Source organism: Pongo abelii, chromosome 13 (genome assembly GCF_028885655.2).
Source record: "Pongo abelii isolate AG06213 chromosome 13, NHGRI_mPonAbe1-v2.0_pri, whole genome shotgun sequence".
Classification (NCBI taxonomy): Eukaryota; Metazoa; Chordata; class Mammalia; order Primates; family Hominidae; genus Pongo; species Pongo abelii.
The window spans coordinates 86,285,880-86,307,067 of NC_071998.2; the positions used below are offsets into that span (position 1 = coordinate 86,285,880).

The following is a 21,188-nucleotide window of genomic DNA, read 5'->3' on the forward strand; positions in this document are numbered from 1 at the left end:
AGTGAGCCACTGTGCCAGAGCTGAAACAACTTTTATAGATTAAAAACTTGCCTTTGTGCCAGATTGTGCCACTTTGGAAAAGGTTTATTCCCTAGTTTACAATTGGTTTTTGGTGGTGGTGTTGTTGTTGTTAAGAATGCTTGTTTTTCAAAAGTAATACGAACAAATTCCCTGGCACAGAGCGAAGTCCACTGAAGGATGTCCATGCTGGCATCCCAGCTGGCAGGAGTAGCAAGGATAAAATTGGAATTAATTTAGTTAGCAGTTCAGGATATTCCTAGTCAAAGCAAAGCTATGATACAATCAGTAAAATTCTTAACTGAATTTACTAAGAATATGAGATGCCTGTGCTAGCAGAGTGCTCCCTGTAAACCAACACATCTGATACATTCCTAATTTGCTCTACTGAATGATGTTTAGAATCTTTTCTTTACAGAATTTTATAATTCAACCAGATAAATTTTTCCAGGTACTTTTCTGAATGTGTTGAGCCCTTATATATAGTTTTTAAGGTAATTCAATCTCTTGGACTGAGTTCATTTATACCTATCAGAAGATTGAATTTAAAAAGCAATTTGATGCCTAACATGCTTTTTGAGCCTTTTTAGGAGCTTTTGTGTTCACCATTCATAAAATTTTAATTTGGATTCTTAAAAGCTTGTGTGAGAACCAAAACTTTTAAGTCCACAGTTCTCTAGTGAATTATAAATTCTGCCAAGTGTATTCTCCTATCTCAAGTAGAAGCTGGTTTAATGAAATCAGGTAACAGAATGGCACCGTGATAACACCTACAAAACAGCTGTCAACCACGCTGCAGCCATTATAATTTTTGCTGTCATTAATAATAATAACAATTAAAATAGGTATCATAATACCACGTAACTTTCTACTACATATCTTAAGTTCTCTGTCCAGTTTTAAGATTTACAAATCGAAACAATTAAATCAGAACACAGCATAACAGGCAAACTACTTTCCAGTATATGCTTAAAGTCAGGAGAGTCCCATCCACCTATGAATCTAAGTTTCTAATTCCTTTCCTTTCACAAATATGACTTCAAATGTTGAATCAGACAAGAGCTCCCAAACTTAAGCACCATATAAACAATGCTATGCTGTTTTCCTGTGGGGTTTTTTTTCCTTCTAGAAGGCGTCTATGCATTTATTTTTTCTAATTTTTTAGCACTTGAGTGTCTAAAGTTCATTTCCAAAGATTCAAAAAGTCTCAGAAAATATAGAAATTGATCTCATAATTTCAGATGCACAGATCACCAGAGGAACAAAAAAAGTGGGAAAATTAGCTTACTTTCTTTTTGCATTATTTTTAGAGGCCTGATAAATGGTGTTGTCATAGGACTTTAAATAGAGTTTCACTTGCCACCAAGTAAAGTCAACAATTCAGTGACAGAATGTTTAAATTCTATCCTATTCTTTGCTACAAACCATCTAGAAGAAGCAACATTCTGAGCATCGTCAGCTTATCCTGTAGCCCTATGGTTTGGGGCAGATGGTTTGGAAGCTACAATACAACCACACAGGAAGGATGTTCCCAGCAGTATATGGTTACCGTCTAGCCTTCTGCAGTTGAATTCTTGTGCAGAAATTATTTGGAAGTGCTGCTCTGGCAACCAGTCAAGACCTAATGCTCAGTGTAATTCAATCTGGAAAGTGTTGCATAACTCTCCACTTGAACTTGGATCTCCACACTCTGACAAACTTCAGACCAAAAGAGGAGCCATGAAGGCTGCGTGCACCTTGAAGTTCTTGGGAAGGTTATCAGTTGGCCTGCTCGAATTTTGGTACACCCAAGAACTACCTGTCTTTATGAGATTTTTAAATTTTTCAGGAAAATTATCCTGGATCATTTCCAGTCTAATCAGAAGATACAATCTGCAGCCATGAACTGCAATACTTGATAAATGTCCCTAGCACCACAGTCTTTCCACCCACTCGGTCCCCAGTAATAATCTCTGACTCTTCTCATTTCCTCTTTTCAGATGAGAGAAAACTTGCGCTTAGAGATCTTTTAGGGAGGAAGACTGATGAGTCAGGCTGGAGACCTGCCTGCCTATTTGAGACGCTACACGAGTGATGCACACAGGCAACTCTCAGGCCTACCTTTCAATTGTACAAACATCCATCCCGCCCTAACTCTATGCAATATATTCTGCTAGGCTATGTGCAAAGTATACACCTTCACACACATCCCCACATACCTCTTCCTCTACCAGCCCACCCACTAAGCTCATATATTCCAAAAATTTAAGATATTTATAACTCATGCTAAATGTGTCTTTTTAACAACTTAGATGATAGACTCAAAAAACACATTAATTAATTTTAGATCTAAAACCATCTTGGTGGTAAGAGAACGATGATAAAGCACTATGGAAGGTAAACATTGAAAGGATATCTGCCACTTAAGAAAGTGGTAAAGAACAGGAAGAACAATTTAGAAAAGGTGAATATTTGAGGAGAAAAGACAAACTCTTCACACATAATAGATCACTATAGGCAGTTTGGCAAAAAATTATCTTTATGAGAATTTACTATTATCAAGAATACAGCAAAAATATTAACAATTTATAGGAATTCATCAACAAAAATAAAAACCGTAAATAAAATTCTATCATGTCACCATACAGTATTCAGATTGCTACCAGGGACTGATAATGCAGTTATGGGAACTGCTTCTAAAGAAGTAGTGTAGAGCAGCATTTCTTGAACTTCCAGAGAGTACGTCTGGACAGATATTTTAAAAAACTCATATTTCTTGGTCTCTCCCCGAGGGATGGTGATGCTGCTGATTGGTAGGGCCACACTTTGAGAAGCTCTGGTGTAGAACTGCTACACATCCTGAGGACTCAAAGGCAAGACCTATGAAGAATGGTGACTCTCATAATCTAGTCAAGAGAAAATAAGATGAAAATGTAACCTAAGAGACTGCATCAAGCAATGAACTAAGGACACGGATGTCCTAGCATTCATGCTATACTCCCAACTCCTAGAAATGATGGAAGAATTTTTTTTGACCTCTTTTTTTTAATTATACTTCAAGTTCTAGGGTACACATGCACAACGTGCAGGTTTGTTACATAGGTATACATATGCCATGTTGGTTTGCTGCACCCATTACCTCATCATTTACGTTGGGTATTTCTCCTAATGCTATCCCTCCCCTTGCCCCCCACACACCAACAGGCCCCGGGGTGTGATGTTCCCCACCCTGTGTCCAAGTGTTCTCATTGTTCAATTCCTACCTATGAGTGAGAACATGTGGTGTTTGGTTTTCTGTCCTTGTGAGAGTTTGCTCAGAATGATGGTTTCCAGCTACATCCATGTCCGTGCAAAGGACATGAACTCATCCTTTTTTATGGCTGCATAGCATTCCATGGTGTATTTGTGCCACATTTTCTTAATCCAGTCTATCATTGATGGACATTTAGGTTCATTCCAAGTCGTTGCTATTGTGAATAGTGCTGCAATAAACATACGTGTGCATGTGTCTTTATAGTAGCGTGATTTATAATCCTTTGGGTATATGCCCAGTAATGGGATAGCTGGATCAAATGGTATTTCTAGTTCTAGATCCTTGAGGAATCGCCACACTGTCTTCCACAACGGTTGAACTAGTTTACACTCCCATCAACAGTGCAAAAGCATTCCTATTTCTCCACATCCTCTCCAGCATCTGTTGTTTCCTGACTTTTTAATGATCGCCATTCTAACTGGTGTGAGATGGTATCTCATTGTGGTTTTGATTTGCATTACTCTCATGACCAGTGATGATGAGCATTTTTCCATGTGTCTGTTGGCTGCATAAATGTCTTCTTTTCAGAGTGTCTGTTCATATTTTTTGCCCACTTTTTGACGGGGTTGTTTTCTTCTTGTAAATTTGTTTAAGTTCTTTGTAGATTCTGGATATTAGCCCTTTGTCAGATGGCTAGATTGCAAAAATTTTCTCCCATTCTGTAGGTTGCCTGTTCACTCTGATGGTAGTTTCTTTTGCTGTGCAGAAGCTCTTTAGTTTAATTAGATCCCATTTGTCAATTTTGGCTTTTGTTGCCATTGCTTTTGGTGTTTTAGTCATGAAGTTCTTGTCCATGCCTAGGTCCTGAATGGTATTGCCTAGGTTTTCTTCTAGGGTTTTTACGGTTTTAGGTCTAACATTTAAGTCTTTAATCCATCTTGAATTAATTTTTATATAAGGTGTAAGGAAGGGATCCAGTTTCAGCTTTGTACATATGGCTAGCCAGTTTTCTCAGCACCATTTATTAAATAGGGAATCCTTTCCCCATTTCTTGCTTTTGTCAGGTTTGTCAAAGATCGGATGGTTGTAGATGTGTGGTGTTATTTCTGAGGCCTCTGTTCTGTTCCACTGGCTATATCTCTGTTTTGGTACCAGTACCATGCTGTTTTGGTTACTGTAGACTTGTAGTATAGTTTGAAGTCAGGTAGCATGATGCCTCCAGCTTTGTTCTTTTTGCTTAGGATTGTCTTGGCAATGTGGGTTCTTTTTTGGTTCCACATGAACTTCAAAGTAGTTTTTTCCAATTCTGTGAAGAAAGTCATTGGTAGCTTGATGGGGATGGCATTGAATCTATAAATTACCTTGGGCAGTATGGCCATTTTGATGATATTGATTCTTCCTATCCATGAGCATGGAATGTTCTTCCATTTGTTTGTGTCTTCTTCTATTTCCTTGAGCAGTGGTTTGTAGTTCTCCTTTAAGAGGTCCTTCACATCCCTTGTAAGTTGTATTCCTAGGTATTTTATTCTCTTTGTAGCAATTGCGAGTGGGAGTTCACTCATGATTTGGCTCTCTGTTTGTCTGTTATTGGTGTATAGGAATGCTTGTGATTTTTGCACATTGATTTTGTATACTGAGACTTTGCTGAAGTTGCTTATCAGCTTAAGGAGATTTTGGGCTGAGACAATGGGGTTTTCTAAATATACAATCATGTCAATGATGGAAGAGTTTTTACAATTAAATATATCATACCATAAAATGGGGGCTTTTGGTGACCCATGAATTCTGAGAAAAGCTTGATGGTAGGTAGGTGGGATCTTTTTGAAGGAAAATACCACAGCCCTAAAAGCTTGCCAAGAGAGGACTACTATAAAAGATAAGAGTTACTTTGGGGGGTGAATTCAAGGAACAGGGGGCAACCTGACAGCCAGCTGCCAAGGCCTTATACACTCTTTCTTCTTATCCACTGTCTTTAGGCAAGAGATAACAGAAATGTCCTGACTCCAACAGGAAGGAGGAAGGAGGCCTGGAAGCAGAAGCCAGCCCCAAATGGCTATCAACCTCCAGGAAATATGGGAGTCCTCTAAGGCCCGGAATACAATTTACTGGCGACCTCAATCAACACTACCTCTTGATCTTCCCATAATTATTGGAGGCTACAGTAAACAGAGCACTCATAGAGAGACTAACAAGGAATCCCAAATTCCAGGAAGACCAAATTGTTCTGCAAAGTGGTTGTGCCTATTTATGTTCCCATCAGCAACCTCCTAAAGCTCACCATAACCTAATGGATGTCTAACTGATGTTGTAGTTTACACTTTCCTGAAAATGAACAGAAAAGCTCATAGACCAGTTTTAAATTGTGGTGAAAAACATATTAACATAAAATTTACCATTTTAACCATTTTTAAGTGTACAGTACGGTAGTGTTAACTACATGTCCTTATGTGCAACAGATCTCTAAAACTTTCATACCTTGCAAAACTAAAACTCTATACCCATTGAACAACAACTCCCATTTCCCTCTTCCTCCCATCCCAAGATAACCACTATTCTACTTTCTGCTTCTTTTCTTTTTTTTTTTTTTTTTTTTTTTGGAGACAGAATCTTGCTCTGTCACCCAGGCTGGAGTGCAATGGCACGATCTCAGCTCACTGCAACCTCCACTTCCCAGGTTCAAGCGATTCTCCTGCCTCAGCCTCCTGGGTAGCCAGGATTACAGGCACCCGCCACCACACCAGCTAATTTTTGTATTTTTAGTAGAGACGGAGTTTCGCCGTGTTGGCCAGGCTGGTCTCAAACTCCTGACCTCCGGTGATCCGCCTGCCTCGGCCTCCCAAGGTGCTGGGATTACAGGTGTGAGCCACTGCACCTGCCCTTAGCTTCTGTTTCTACAAGTTTGACTACTTTAGATACCACACATAAGTGTAAGTAATCATGCAGTATTTGCCTTCTGTCACTAGTTTACTTCACTTTGCATAATGTCCTTAAGTTTCATCCACACTGTAGCATATGACACGACTTCCTTCTTTTCTAAGGTGGAATAATCTTCCAATGTGTATATATACCATATTTTCTTTATTCATTCGTCTGCTGATGGACATACAGGTTACTTCCACCTCTCGGCTCTTGTAAATAATGCTCAATGAACATGGGCGTGCAAATATGTCTTAGAGATCTTGTTCCCAATTATTTGGAAATATACACAAATATGGGATTACTGGATCATTTGGTAATTCTATTTTTAATTTTTTAAGGAAACTCCCTACTGTTTTCCATAGTGACTGCACTAGCTTAACATTCCTAGCAACAGTGTACAAGGGTTCCAAGTACTCCACATCCTCATCAACATTTGTCATTTTCTCTTTCTTCTTTTGATAGTGGCCATTCTAATAGGTGTGAACTGGTATCTTATTATGGTTCTGATTAACATGTCCCTCATAACTGGTGATGTTGGGCATCTTTTCATATGCTTGTTGGTCATTTGTATATATTCTTTGGAGAAATGTCTATTCAAGTCTTTGACCTATTTTTAAACTGGATTATTTTGCTGTTGCTGAGTTGTAGGAGTTCTCTGTATATTCTGGATATTAATCACTTATCCAGATTTAAGGTTTGAAAATATTTTCTCCCATTACATAGGCTGCTTTTTAATCTGTTGATTGCTTCCTTTGTTGCACAGACACTTAAAAATTTCATGCAGTCCTATTTGTCTATTCTTGCTTTTCTTGCCTGTGCTTTTGGTGTCATATCCAAGAAATCATTGCCAAGTCCAATGCCATGACACTTTTCTCCTATAGTTTCAGGTCTTACGTTTAGGTCTTTAATTTTTTTGAGTTAGTTTTTATATATAATGAAAGGTAAGAGTTCAAATTCGTTTTCTGAATGTGTATATCCAGTTTTCCCAACACCAATTATTGAAGAGACAATCTTTTCCCAATCTTGTAGACAGGGTACCCTTGTCAAAGACCATTTGATCATATATGTGAAGCCTTATTTCTGGGCTCTCTATTCTGTTTTACTGGTCAATATGTCTACCTTTATGCCAGTACCACACTGTTTTGATTACTGTGGCTTTGTAACATGCTTTGAAAAAGGGAAGTATGAGGCTTCCACCTTGTTTTTCTTTCTCAAAATTGGTTTGGTTACTTGGGGTACTTTGAGATTCTATATACATTAAAGAATAAAAACCAAATGCCACTGACATTTTGAAAGAAATAACACTGGAACCTGAAGACTGCTTTGGGTAGTATGGGCATTTAAAATACTAAGTATAGGCTGGGTGCAGTGGCTCACACCTGTAATCCCAGAACTTTGGGAGGCCAAGGCAAGTGGATCACCTGAGGTCAGGAGTTTGAGACCAGCATGACCAACATGGAGAAAGCCCATCTCTACTAAAAATACAAAATCATCTGGGCGTGGTGGTGTGCACCTGTAATCCCAGCTACTCGGGAGGCTGAGGCAGGAGAATTGCTTGAATCCAGGAGGCAGAGGTTAAAGTGAGCCGAGATTGCGCCATTGCACGCCAGCCTGGGCAACAAGAGTGAAACTCCGTCTCGAAACAAAAACAAACAAACAAAACCCAAAAAAACTAACCATACCCATCTATGAACATGGGATATCTTTTTATTTATTTATGTCTTATTTAATTTCTTTTAGCAATGTATAGTTTTCACTGTGCAAATCTTTCACCTCCTTAGTTGCTTATTCCTAAATATTTTATTCTTTTTGGTGCTATTGTAAACAGGATTGTTTTTAAACTTCCTTTTTGGGTTGTTCTTATTAATGTATAGAAATGCAACTGGTTTTGTGTGTTGATTTTGTATACTGCAACTTTGTTGAATTAGTTTATTAGGTCTAACAATTTTTTGTGTGAAATCTTTTAGGATTATTAACATATAAAATCATGTCATCTGTGAACAGAGACAATTTTATTCCTTCCTTTCCAATTTGGATGGAAAGAATTTGGAGCATCTGTTGACTTTTATTTCTTTTTCTTGCCTAATTCCTCTGACAAGGACTTCTGATACTATATTAAATACAAGTGGTAAGAGAGGATGAAGATATCCTTGCCTTGTTCCTGATCTCAGAGGGAAAACATTCCCTTTTTCACCACTGAGTATGATGTTAGCTATGGATTTTTCAAATATGGCCTTTAGTACATTGAGGTCATTTCCTTCTATTCCTAATTTGTTTTAATGTTTTACTATAAGTGAGTGTTGAGTTTTGTCATATGCTATTTCTGCATTAATTAAGATGATCCGTATGGTTTTTGTTCATCATTTTATTAATGTGGTGCATTATAGTGATTTTTTATGTTGAGCCATCCTTGTATTCAAGGAATAATTTTCATTCAGTCATGGTGTTTATACATATCTTTTTAACGTATTGTTGAATTCCCTTTTTGCTGAGAATCCTTCCATCATGATTCATGAAGGATATTAGTCTGTTTTCTTGTAGTTTCATTGCCTGATTTTCCTGTCAGGGTAATGCTTGCTCACAAAATGAGTTTGGAAATGTCCCCTCTTCTTCAATATTTTGGAAGACTTTAAGAAAGACTGGTGTTAATTCTTCTTTAAATGTCTGATAGAATTCTCCAGTGAAGCCATCTGGTCCTGGTTTTTTTCTTTGTTGGAAGGTTCTGAATAACCAATTCAATCTCTTTACTAGTTGTAGGTCTGTTCAGATGTTTTTATTTCTTCATTATTCGGTCGTGTAGGCTGTATATTTTTAGAAATTTATTTATTCTAGGTTATTCAATTTGTTGGTATATAATTGTTCATTGTAGTCTCAATCTTTTTAATTTTTGTGGCATCAGTTTTAATTTCTATTCTTTGATTCCTGATTTTTGCTATTAAGTCTTCTCTTTTCTTAGTCTAAGGAATTGTCAATTTTGCTGGTCTTTACAAAAACCCAACTCTTAGTTTTGTTTTTCTTCTATTCTCTATTTTATTTATTTCTGTTCTAATCTTTATTAGTCTCTCCCTTCTAACTTTAGGTATAGTTCTTTTTCTAGTTGCTTGAGGTGTAAAGTTAGGTTTCTGATTTGAGATCCTTCTTATTTTCTTTTTTTTTCTTCCTTCAAAAGCATGTACACTTTCTTCTTTTTTAATGTAGGCATTTACCACTATAAACTTCCTGCTTAGAACTGCTTTTGCTGCATCCCATAGGTTGTGATATGTTGGGTTTTCATTTTCATTTGTCTCAGGTTATTTTCTGTGTTTCTTGTAATTTGTTCTTCGACCCACCGGTTGTTTAAGAGTGGGTTAATTTCCACATATTTGTGAATTTTCCGATTTTCTTTTTGTTATTGATTTCTATTCCCTTGTGGTCAGAAAAAACAGTTACTATGATTTCAGTCTTCTTAAATTTGTTAAGACTTGTTCTGTGGCCTAACATGTGGTCTTTCCTACAGAATGTTCTATATACGCTTGAGAAAAGTGTATATTCTGCTCTTATTGGGTAGAATGTTCTCTATATGTCTATTAGGTCCAATTGGTCTATAGCATTATTCGAGTTCTATTTTCTTATTGGTCTTCAGTCTGGTTAATCAATCTGTTATTAAAAGTGGGGTGGTGAAATATATTATTATTATGTTACTGTCTCTTTCTCCCTTCAATTCTGTTGGTATTTGCTTCATATATTTGGATGCTCTGTTAAGTGCATATATTATTGTAATTGTTGCATCTCCCTGAATTGACTCTTTTATTATTATATAATCTTTTTCTTTGTCTCTTTTGATAGTTTTCTGATATAAGTATGGCTATGCCTGCTCTATTTTGGTTGCCATTTGCATGATATCTATTTTTCCATCTTTTCATTTTCAGCCTATGTATCTCAAGTGAGTCTCTTGTAGCTAGAATATAGTTGGATCTTGTTTTCTGATCTATTTTGCTACTCCACATCTTTTGAATGGGGTGTTTAATTCATGTTCACCTAAAGTAATTACTGATAGAGAAGGACTTACTATTGCCATTTTGTTGTTTTCCATATACCTAGTAGTTATTCTGTTCATGATTTTCTCTTATTCCCTTCCTTTGGGTTTCATTGATTTTTTTCATAGTGACATGCTTTGATTTCCTTCTCATTTTCCATTGTGCATCTCCTACAGGTATTTTCTTGTTGTTACCATGGGCATTACATTAAACATCTTAGAGTTATAACAACCTAACGAGATAACTTCAATCGCATACTAAAACTCTACTCATTTACATTTCCCTCCCCAGTTTATGTTATCAATATCACAAATTACATCCTTTTCTATTTTGTATCTATCAACACAGTTTAATAGTTATTTTTACACTTTTATCTTTTAAGTTCTATACCAGAATTAAAAAGTGATTTATGTACACTCAGCCCTCTATATCTATGGGTTCTGTATCCATGGATTCAACTAAATCATGGATCAAAAATATAGTATTTGCAGGATGTAGAACCCAAAGATTGAATGTTTGTATCTGTAAGTTCCATACAGTTTACTGTGGGACTGGAGCATCTATAGATTTTGTTATGTGTGGGAAGTCCCGGAACCAATCCTCTCTGGATACCAAAAGACAACTGTACTCTACAACACAGTATTATAAGATTTTGTGTTTGTATATTTACATTTACCAGAATGCTTTGTATTTTTGCATGCTTTCATGTTGCTGTCTAATATTCTTTCATTTCAACTTGAAGGACTCCCTTTAGCAATTCTTGTAAGGCAGGTCTAGTGGTGATGAACTCCTTCAGCTTTTGTTTATCTGGGAATGTCTTTTTTTCTTCATTTTTTGAAGGATGATTTAGCCCAGATGCAGTATTCTTGATTGAAAGGGTTTTTTGTTTTGTTTTGTTTCCTCCCTGGCTCTTTGAATGTATCATCCCACTCCTTTCTGGCCTGTAATATTTCTGCTGAGAAATCCACTGATAATCTTCTGGAACCTTCCTTGTACATGACAAGTCACTTTTTTCTTGCTGCTTTCAAGATTACGTCTTTAACTTCTGACAATTCGATTTTTGTGTATGTTGCTGTAGGCCTCTTTGGGTTCATTCTTTGGAGTCCGCTGAGCTTCTGAAATTAGGATATCCAATTCCTTCCTAATATTTGGGAAGTTTTCACCATTATTTCTTCAAATAAGTTCTCTGCCCCTTTCTCTCTTATTCTAGGACTCCCAAAATGTGTGTATTGTTCCATTTGATGTTGTTCCACAAGTGTCTGAGGCTTTCTTGACTTTCCTTCATTCTTTTTTCTTTTTGTTTCTCTGACTTAATAATTTCAAATGATTTGTATTTAAGTTTTCTGACCCTTTCTTCTGTTTGATCAAGTCTACTGCTGAACCCCTCTAGTAAGTTTTTCAATTCACTTATTGTGGTTCTTTAGCTCCAGAATATCTGTTTGGTTCTTTTCTAGTTTCCATCTCTTTGTTGATATTTTCATTTTGCTCATGTATTGTTTTCCTGATTTCATTTAGTTGTTTATCTGTGTTCTCTTGTAGTGCCTTGAGATCCCTTAAGACAATTATTTCAAATTCTTTGTCAGGTAATGCATAGATCTCTGTTTCTTTAGGGTCTGTTTCTGTAGATTTATTTTCATCCTTTGATTATGCCACATTTCCCTGATTTACTTTGTGTCTTGTTATTTTTGTTGTATTTTGTACATTTAAAGAAACATCTACTTCTCTCAGTCTTTATCGACTGACATGGTACAAGGGAAGGCTTTCACCAATGGACCCGGCTGGAGATTCTGGAGGTCCCTCAAACCTTTTCCAGGGATATATCTTCTCTGGGTTTATGCATGTGATTTCCAAATTAGAGGGCTTTACTGGTTTTTCAAGAGCTCCTAATCTCCCTCTCCCTCTAGTGTCCGTTTGTGGTATTGCAGATTCTCCAGTGCTGCAACAAGCTGCTGAGCTCTCTTGTTCCAAAGTACGCCATTTCTCTGTCAGTGCTGTGAGTCAGGCAAGACAGATACCAGTCCCTCTAGTAGGCCCCTGAGAAGCCAGGGGCTTCTCTTCCCCTCCCAAAGAACAGGTCATGAGCTAGGTGCTTTCTCCCAATTCTGTTGAGCTATGCCAGCCTCCATTGGCAGCACTGTCAATTCTCTGGTGCTACCACAAACCACTAAGCTTTCTTTTGTTCTCCATGGTCCCAAGGCATCAAAAGCAGTCTTCCTTTATCCGCAGTTTTACTTTTTGTAGTTTGAGCTAGCCATGGTCACCCGTGGTCCAAAAATATTAAATGAAAAAATTCCAGAAATAATTCCAAGGTTTTAAATTGTGCACTGTTTTGTTTGAGATGGCACCTTGCTCTGTTGCCCAGGCTGGAGTGCAGTGATGCAATCTCAGCTCACTGCAACCTCCACCTCCCAGGTTCATGTGATTCTCCTGCCTCAGTCTCCCGAGTAGCTGGGACTACAGGCATAAGCCACCACACCCAGCGAATTTGTATTTTTAGTAGAGATGCGGTTTTGACATGTTGGCCAGGCTCGTCTCGAACTCCTGAAATCAGGTCATCTACCTACTTCAGCCTCCCTAAGTGCTGGGATTAAAGGCATGTGCCACCGCACCTGGCCTAAATTGTGTACTGTTCTGAGTAGCATGATGAAATCTCATGCTGTCCCACTCTGTCCCATCTGGAACACGAATCATCCCTTTGCCCAGGGTATCCATAATATATACACTACCTGCTCGTTAGTCACTTAGTAGCCATACTGGTTGTCAGATCAACTGTCACAGTATCACTGTGCTTGTGTTCAAGTAACCCTTATTTTATTAATACTTAATAATGACCTCAAAGTCCAAGAGCACTGGGGCTGGCAATTTAGATATGCCACAGAGAAGTTGTAAAGTGCTTTCTTTAAGTGAAAAGGTGAAAGTTTTCAACTTAATAAAGAAAGAAAAAAATCATATGCTGAGGTTGCTGAGATCTATAGTAAAAACAAATCATCTATCTGTGAAATTGTAAAGAAGGAAAAAAATTTCTGTTAGTTTTGTCGTTGCATCTCACATGGCAAAAATTACAGCCATCATATATGATAAGTGCTTAGTTAAGATGGAAAAGACATTAAAGTTGTGAGTGGAATACAGAAATGTGTTATGATTGGTGGCAATCAGGTTTGGTACTATCCACAGTTTCAGACATCCACTGGGTGTCTTGAAATATATTCCCTATAGATAAGGAGGGATTACTGTATGCGATTTCCTCATCATTGCTCCCAGTCAGTAGAGACAGAAATCAGTTCCTCAGTCTGCTCCCTAAAAAGTGAGAATGTTGGATGCACATTCCACTCTTCTTTTTCCCTCCCAAAGGAGAGAAGCCACAAGCTGGGTTTTTCCTACCAATCTCACCAAGCTGCCAGACCTGGAAAAGGGCTATCACAGTTGACATGAAACAGATTGTTTAATCAATTTCAATGTGGCTATTCTAGACTGAGCTTGCCTGCAGTACTGTGACTTCTTAATTGGTTCTGTAGTTCTCATTATAATTTTTTGGGATATATGCTGTAGTTAAGTCAATGTCTCTACTGGGAAATAAGGTCTAGGACTTCCTATTCTGCCATCTTGCTGATGTCATTCCTGAAGAACTCCTTTAATGTTATTATTAATTCAGTTTTCATCTTCTAGTAATGACCTGCTTATATTATTCCTTGCTCATTTCTATAATGGAGTGCTTGCCTCTTTATGATTTATTTTTGCAAGTCATTTCTATATTTTGCATTCTGATCCTTTGTTTCTATTTGTTAACAGATTTTGAAAATTATTTTGTTTATTGTCAGCTGCTTTTTAAAAAATCAACTGTGATGCATATTTTGGGAGTTTGGTGTAGGGAGTACATACACACTGCACTGACTGATTTTTAAGGTCTTTTTAAATAAATTTATAATTACATAATTCAAAAGATCCATCAGTCAACATTCACCTCACAACCAAATCCAAGTCTTTACCTGACATGTAAATAAATAAATCTAAACACTCTTCATGTCTTCTATGGTTCTTCTTACATTGCCAAATCCAACATAATGAAGATTATCTCCAATGTTTTCCTCTAATAATTATATAGTTTAAGGGTTAGGTGCAAAGGATTCCTAAAGGTTGAGGATAAAGACAATTTCTGATAGAACTTGAATTAGCAATAGCTTTACAAAAAAAAAAAAATCACCAAGTCCCTCAGTCCCAGATTCTCTTGGTTAATGATACGTCAAAAATGAAATGCCCACCAATGAAAACTGAGATTCTTTTACAGAGTGAAGAAACATTTGTAATGTGATTAATTGCCTTTTAATTTGTCTGAATCTCTTTGATTTGTTTAGTCTAGATTTTGGAATATCATGTTTCTTAAAATAGGGCATATGTTCACATCAAATGTTGCCTTGTAAATATCGTGTGTGTGTGTGTGTGTGTGTGTGTGTGTGTGTGTGTGTGTGTGTGTGTGTGTGTGTGTGTGTGTGTGTGTGTGTGTGTGCGTGCGTGCTGGGAGCAGGAGAAGGCAGAGCCAGGGCAGGCTAGTGTGAGAGCACACACTTGCATCTGTGCACATTCTCCTCTTGCAGAGTGAGCAATCCCAGGGTAAAACTAAGTACTGCTCTTTCTTTTGTGCTCCCTACTGTGTATGTAGGGCTTTTTACCTAATGGGCCCACAAAAGACATTGTGTGAGTTACTTACTGCTCTGTGAGAGTTGAGAAAATAGTGATTTTTAAAAGAGTTTGAAAAAACTCACCAATTTGCTATGTATTCCACTAAAATCATCTTTCTATATAAAATACAACCATAACTGAACATCCATTTCCTATGAATTGTAAAATTTTCCTCTCATAACCAAACTGATACATTTTGAAACCTGAGAAGAAGGATGTTTAGTTTAACACCTACCGCCTTTGAGTGTTAAATCCATTAAGATGATTCTCTCTGAGTTCAGACGCTAATGATAAAACCATCTGTAAAACAAAATCAGTTGCAGGTTAACTCACGCTGCAAACAGGATTACATCAGTTCTATCTTTCTTGGTGTGAGTGATATTTCCGTTGAGATTCTCCCAACCCCCATCTTCTCATGTTTTACTCTGTCAGAGTGAAAAGGAAGCAGTGCCATGTCACATTACTAATAACTGGGATTTTATGTTCAATGTCTATAATTCTGCATTCCTATTTAAGCAATGAACAACAGACAGGTCATTAATTTCCTAAGAATTAAAACCAAATCCATTTAAAGAAAAGTTAGTTTACTTCTTCATTTAAAATTCAGTTCATTTGAAAAAAAAAAAAAGTTGTTCTTGTACAAAGCTTCCAAAACACCAGAATGGTTAACAAACATTAAAAAATCTCTTAACATTCTTTAGAAGAGTTACATCAAGACTGTAAGTTAAAATTTCTCACATTTGGCTATAATTTAAGCCAGAAGAAAACAAAGCTTTAATATTAAGAGGTAAATATGTAAAACTATGTATTGAATTTTCTGTTTTCCTTTAACAGAAAATTCCCATCAGGTTATTTGAAATACAAGATTCGTTCAACAGTACAAGACTGTGTTTATAATAGCTAAGAACAGCTCTTCTCCCAAACATCTCTGAGTGAATAAGTGAGATGTGTCCCTAGAAAGAGAGGCTGATTGGTTGGTTTAGGAAAACCATTCCTAGTTTCCTTCTTTCTCATAACTTCCCATCTCACATTTCTTCCGTACATGGCCATAAGTCTGCCCAAGGTAAGAAGAGATAAACAAAGAAAAGTTAAACATCTCTTCTGGAGGACTGAAATATTTCCATTTACTCTTTTTGCTGATGGCACATTCAGCATTAAACATTTCAAAAGTGATAAATTTTAAATACTCACATTTTTAAGCAAACCAGGATAGTAATCTATAGGTGCATACCCAAGACCTTGAGTGAAAAGAGCAACTTCTTTATCAAATCTGAGTGCTGAAAGTATATGAGATAATACACCCTAAAAAACATAAATAGAAAAAGTTAACTTCTTTAAAAGTGAATACAAGTGCCTTTTATGTACAATGCCTAAAATTTATTTGTACATGGGGGTGGTCTCTATGAAACAAAAAAATCTGTTTGTCAAAGTACCCAATTTACTTTGATTCAAAGTGTAAAAGAGAAATGTTAGCATTAAAGTTAACACATTAAAAAGAAGTCAATTTAAACAAACATTAGCAGTGAAACAAAAATATATATCATGAATGAGCAGTGCTTTATCTATATTAAGAATGGAATCTTTATTGTTTTTAAACTCAGTAAAATATGTTTAACAGAGATGATAATTTTTCTTTTCTTTTTTTTTAAGGTCAGATGGGTAACGTGCCGATGTCATACAAGGTTCGAGGGTGGCACATCGCACACACGTGCGTGAAACACCCAATCATCACGCTCATGAACTACAAAAGGATCCAGATATTAGAATTTAATATAAGATAGAGAACACATCACAAATCAGTAGGGAAAGGACAGATTATGTAATAAATGGTGCCTCAAAAACTATTTGTAAAAAGAAAAAAAGATTCTCACCGGGTATTATTCATCAAAATATACTCCAGTTTAATGTAAATCAAAGAGATAAATGTAAAAATGAAATAATACACAAGAAGAAAACAAGAACATTTTTCAAGTATCTGAATGAGAAAGAACTCTGAGAACTGAAAATCCTGGGAGTAAATCATCAGGGAAGAGGCTTGGCTGTGCTCAATAAAAATAAAATCTTGTGTTTACCAGAAAAATAATATGAGCACAAACTAAGAAGAATGTTAACAACAAACAGTACAGATTCTATGTTATCAAATTAATGTACAAAATATATGACAAACACTAACAGCCTAACAATGAATATGAATAGATAATTCATAAGAGAAAATACAAATAGCTAAGAAACACATAAACAAATGTTCATCCTCCATAATCAAAAAGGGTAGGGTAAAACACCTGTATGGCACTTTCACTTAATGAATTCAAGTTTTTTACAGACATGAATAGCTAATGCTGTATGGGGTTCTATGAAACATGTACTCTGTGTGAGCTCCTGGAGGAACAGAAATAGGGTCTTCCATACAGAGTTCAGTTGTGAATGGCACCGAGGCGCCCAAAGTGTGAGCAGAGGCAACACAACCCAGAACCCATCATGAAGCTTGGACTTCCAGGGGTGTGCCTGCCTAGAGGTTTGCCACCTGAACAGAGACAGATTACGGGCTAACAGATGCCCTGCCTTATAGACAGCAACTTGAAAAAAATATATTAAATGTCTTCAAAATATTCAGAACCTTTGATATATGTGGCATACATTTAAGGAAATAAATGCAAATATGATGACAGGAACTATGCTCAAAGATGTTCACTGTAGTGGTTATTTCTCATATAGTAAAAATTGTCTAACAGCAGAGACTGATTAATATCCTTATATAGTGGCTCATTGTAAGCCACTAAAATGTTTACAAAGGGGCCAGGCACGGTGGCTCACACCTGTAATCACAGCACTTTGGAAGGCCGAGACAGGCAGATCACTTGAGCCCAGGAGTTCGAGACTAGCCTGGGCAACACAGAGAAACCCCACCTCTATAAAAAATGCAAAAAAATTAGCTGGGCATGGTGGTGCACATCTGTGGTCCCAGCTACTCAGGAGGCTGAGGCAGAAGGATCACTCCTCCTCAGAAATTGAGGCTCTGCACTCCAGGCTGGGAGTTGAGAGTGAGACCCTGTCTCCAAGGAAAAGAAAAGTTTATGAATAATTTTAATAGTATTTAAAATGGTTATATTATACTACTAAATGAAGAAAGATGTAAAATGTTATACTCAGAAATGATCTCATCAATATAAAAATAATCCACAAATGAGAATGGAAAAACAATGGAAGAAAATATCATTGTCTTAGTCTGTTTGTGCTGCTATGGCAAAGTACCTCAGACTGGGTCATTTATAAGAGCAGAACTTTATGTCTCAGTTCTAGAGGCTGGGAAGTCCAAGACCAAGGAGCTGGCAGGTTCAGTGTTTGCTGAAGGCTTCCAAGGTGATGCCCTGTTGTTGTGCCCTCTAGAGGGGATGGACACTATGAATGCTGTGTCTTCACATGGTGAAAGGGACAGAAGGGCAAAAAGGGCCCAGGGCACTCTCTTCCACCTCTTATAAAATCACCAATCCCACTCATGAGAGCTCTGCCCTCATGACTTAATCACCCCCAAAGCCCCTCTTAATATTATCACATGGGTGATTAAGTTTCAACACATGAGTTTTAGGGGATATATTTAGATTACAGCTATCACCAAATGTTAGCAGTTTCTAGGGTGATGCTAGAGACCCATAAAAGTACCACCCTAGAGACTGCTAACATTTATATTAACATTATATACATATATTTTTTTCTTCTTTCTACTTTAGTACGTTTCCTAGCCTTCCATACATGTATGTGCTTCTTTTAATACCAGGAAAAATATTTTTTGATAAAGTTTTATTTGGAAATATTTGATCTTTAAAAAAGTCCTATACTGCATTTTGTGATAACACATTATGAGATAAAATGAATTTGCATCTGTGCATATAAATGTATGTATGTAACTTCATACACAAATACTTGGAGATGACAGTCTAATCCAGGGTGGAGGCTAAGGGTGCCTCAGTGATGGGCAGGCAGGCTCCACAGACCCGAGACGACAAGCATGTGGCACACATACCAGTGACACTCTGGGTGTTACCATTATCACGGTGGTCATTTCAATTTCATCATAAAGTATCTCACACATCCAAAAAGATACAAAATATTATGTCAAATTCCACAAACCTTCAAGCTTAATCATTAAACATTAGAAATACAGAAGAAGCCTTCTATGCCCTCTGCCCTTCCCCATCATGATTCAACAGCCCTACCCCTGGGGGAAACTCTACCCTGAATCTGGGATGCATCCTTTTGTGCAGATCATGTACTTTCTCCCTGTGAGCTCAGACCTGCCTCCGTATCCTTAAAAGAGAATTCAGGCAACACTCCTAAGTCATGTAAGTGGAAACCTGCCATTTCTACATGACATCCTATCTACAGTTTTCAAATTAGAATTGCAAGTTAACAAAGTAGTTTTAAAACATTACTGCTCAGTAGAAGACGTTCATGATTAATAAAAACAACAACAAAAAAAAAACCCCCAGCAATATGTACTACATGATTTACAAAAAAATGAATCCACTGGAAAGGGGTAAAAACAGGAACCTTACAGAGTTAGAGTGAACCTTGCTTAAGGTAGAGAGAAGGATGGGGCTACTTGCTTGTTATTGTTTTTTCCCTCTTTCAGTTCAAATCTGCCCCAAATACAGAAAGCGAATAGGAGCTGACCATAGCCCCAAGAGAGTCCGTCTCCATGTTGGTGGTGTTCTCTTCCAACACCAAGTGCAATCTGGGGGAGAGAGGGAGCAGCCATGGCTGGGCGGGCAGAGTCAGGGAGCTCAGGTACAAGCCAGCGTGCCATCTGTGGAAGTGCTTACTGCCAGCTGCGCTTACTGCTGGACTCCACTGAACTTGCGAAGGCAGAGGGTGGGGCCTGCACAGCAGGGAGAGCACTTGGTGCTCTTAGCAAGCCAGGATGGAGCCTGAATCCCCAGTGGGGTGCAGTGCAGGTGTTCTAGGAAAAGGGAAAGCCCGGCCAGGTCTGGCCAGTCGTATGTCAAACCCACGCGGAGGTATCCAAGTCAGACCCAGGCAGAGAAGGGAGGACTTGGTTTGGAAACTAGGTGGGCTCCAAGTCGGCAGCAGTCTGGGTTTGCACAGAGCAGGTCAGTCTGATGCTAGGTGAGGGGAGAGCAGTGTCAGAAGAATGCAACCTTCTGCTCAGAAATCACACTTTTGCATTCTATTTGACACTCATTTAAAGCATTTACTACACACCAGGGGCTGTTCTAAGCCAATTACAAATAGCAACTCATTTAATCCTCACAGCCTATGGGTAGGTACTGTTACTGAATCTGGGTTAAAGAGGAAGAAATCAAGACAGTTTAAGCAGCCTGCCCAAGGCTAGTTATTTACTCTATGGCCAAACCTTATAATGAACCTCCCTGTATCCACTGTCCATGAGACTGCTGGGATAGTTTTTAACAATGCAAATCTGAATGCTCTCAGTCTGAGACCCTTACAGCTTCCAGTTACTCTTACTGTGAAGCCCAAACTTCTCAAAGTGAAGCAACCTGGCTCACCAGCACACCCCACACCCGCCACCAGGCTTGACTTCTCCTTACTAGCCTGTTTGCGACCCTGGAGGACCACAGGCTTTTTGGGCCATCAGGACTTTAGTATGTCCAATCCCTTCTGCCTGGGGAGCTCTCCTATGCCCCTCACTTGTGAGAATTGACTTCTTAAAGGAATTCTAGCAATTGTGACAACTACAATTTACCAAGTGCTTACAATGTGTGAGGCACTATGTTCTCTAAGTACGGCATCTCAATGAAAATCCCAGGCTCCGTTTTTAATCAAATTCAATTCAGCGAAGTTTCAATTAAGCCACACATAAACAGGTAGCTACTGTTATTATATACAAAATCCACCCTTAAAAAATCAGAGCGCAAGGCGCTACAAACCCGGTTGGGATGGAAAGTAATGTAGTATGCAATTGAAGGAAACCAGTTTTGAGCAGTAACAGCTAAGGGTCAGTTAAGATTGTAGATGTTAAACAAAACCATGCCCAGGCTTTCCCCTAACCCACAGCCTCCCAGAAGCACTCACACCCTGGGCCTGGGACCAGCTCATGGAGGGTGACTTCCCAATACTGCAGGAACTCCGTCTTGACATTTGATAGATTCAGAGGGTGAGATGAGAGATTGTAAATAATTCTTAAGTAATGTTTAAAATAGCCACAAATAGTTCCCTAGATAATACAGTCATGTATCTCTTAGCAACTGGGACATATTCTGAGAAATGCTTCGTTAGGCAGTTTCTTTGCGTGCAAACATCACAGAGTGTACTTACATGAACCCAGATGGCTCAGCCTGCTGCACACC

At 37.9% G+C, this 21,188-nt stretch overlaps 1 protein-coding gene and 1 non-coding gene across 11 annotated transcripts in view; both read right to left on the reverse strand.

Annotated features, from left to right (window-relative positions):
- FANCC (FA complementation group C) overlaps nucleotides 1-21,188 on the reverse strand; it is a 218,132-nt gene that overhangs the window by 56,710 nt on the left and 140,234 nt on the right. For all 10 annotated transcript variants that reach the window (XR_008509829.2, XM_024251894.3, XM_054520284.2 and 7 more), the window contains 2 exons: nucleotides 16,054-16,164; nucleotides 15,098-15,162 (listed from right to left, as the gene is read on the reverse strand). Coding sequence is in view for 9 of the 10 variants with exons in the window: in XM_024251894.3 (XP_024107662.2) it covers nucleotides 15,098-15,162; nucleotides 16,054-16,164 (176 nt within the window). In the remaining variant the exon portion in view is untranslated. The remainder of the gene's footprint in view (nucleotides 1-15,097; nucleotides 15,163-16,053; nucleotides 16,165-21,188) is intronic.
- LOC112135055 (small nucleolar RNA U13) lies at nucleotides 16,512-16,615 on the reverse strand. The gene has a single exon (XR_002916368.3). It is a non-coding gene; the product is annotated as a small nucleolar RNA U13 (small nucleolar RNA).